The following is a 610-nucleotide window of genomic DNA, read 5'->3' as shown; positions in this document are numbered from 1 at the left end:
TTTGTTTCAGAAACTTTGGAAAGATATTAAGGATCAATATGAAAACAAGTAATGAAAAATATTAATTGTATTATATTAGATATATTATATAGGTATGATATATTATTGTACAAAAATTGTACAAATAAACAATTTATTCAATATGACATAAATATGTTTTCAAATAATATTATAATATTATTTAATTCAAATAATATTTTAAATTTTATTTGTTTAATAGAAAAAATTACGATAATTTATGTTGTTGATACATTTTAAATATAATAAAATTTTCAATTACAAGAAAGAAAAAAAGTTTAAGTTTCATAATATTATTATTATTATTATTATTATTATTATTATTATTATAATATTATTATAATATTTATCATAATATTTACAATATATTATCATAATATTATTCAAATAATCATTAAAATAGTTCAATGAAATGATGAGAAAGTAATATTGTTGCAGATATTAAATCAATATTCATAAAAATTTGTTAATTTTATTATTATTCCTGTTGAAACTAATTTTATAAATCATTCTGAAAGAATAAAATTTTTGATTTCATTAATTACTATTCTTTCTTTATTTATTTTTAATTTAATATTTTATAATATATTTA

The 610-nt window shown here is 12.8% G+C and overlaps 1 protein-coding gene across 1 annotated transcript in view; it reads left to right on the top strand.

Annotated features, from left to right (window-relative positions):
• Positions 1–480, top strand: part of LOC102676701 (cytochrome b-c1 complex subunit 9) — a 1,487-nt gene extending 1,007 nt beyond the window's left edge. The window contains exon 3 of the mRNA XM_006622451.2: positions 11–480. Coding sequence (XP_006622514.1) covers positions 11–52 — 42 coding nt within the window. The 3' untranslated portion in view covers positions 53–480. The remainder of the gene's footprint in view (positions 1–10) is intronic.
• The last annotated feature ends 130 nt before the right edge of the window (positions 481–610 follow it).

Source organism: Apis dorsata, unplaced genomic scaffold, assembly GCF_000469605.1.
Source record: "Apis dorsata unplaced genomic scaffold, Apis dorsata 1.3 scaffold_691, whole genome shotgun sequence".
In the NCBI taxonomy this organism is placed as follows: domain Eukaryota; kingdom Metazoa; phylum Arthropoda; class Insecta; order Hymenoptera; family Apidae; genus Apis; species Apis dorsata.
The sequence above is the reverse complement of the archived record's forward strand: the minus strand, read 5'-3'. Positions and strand labels throughout refer to the sequence as shown.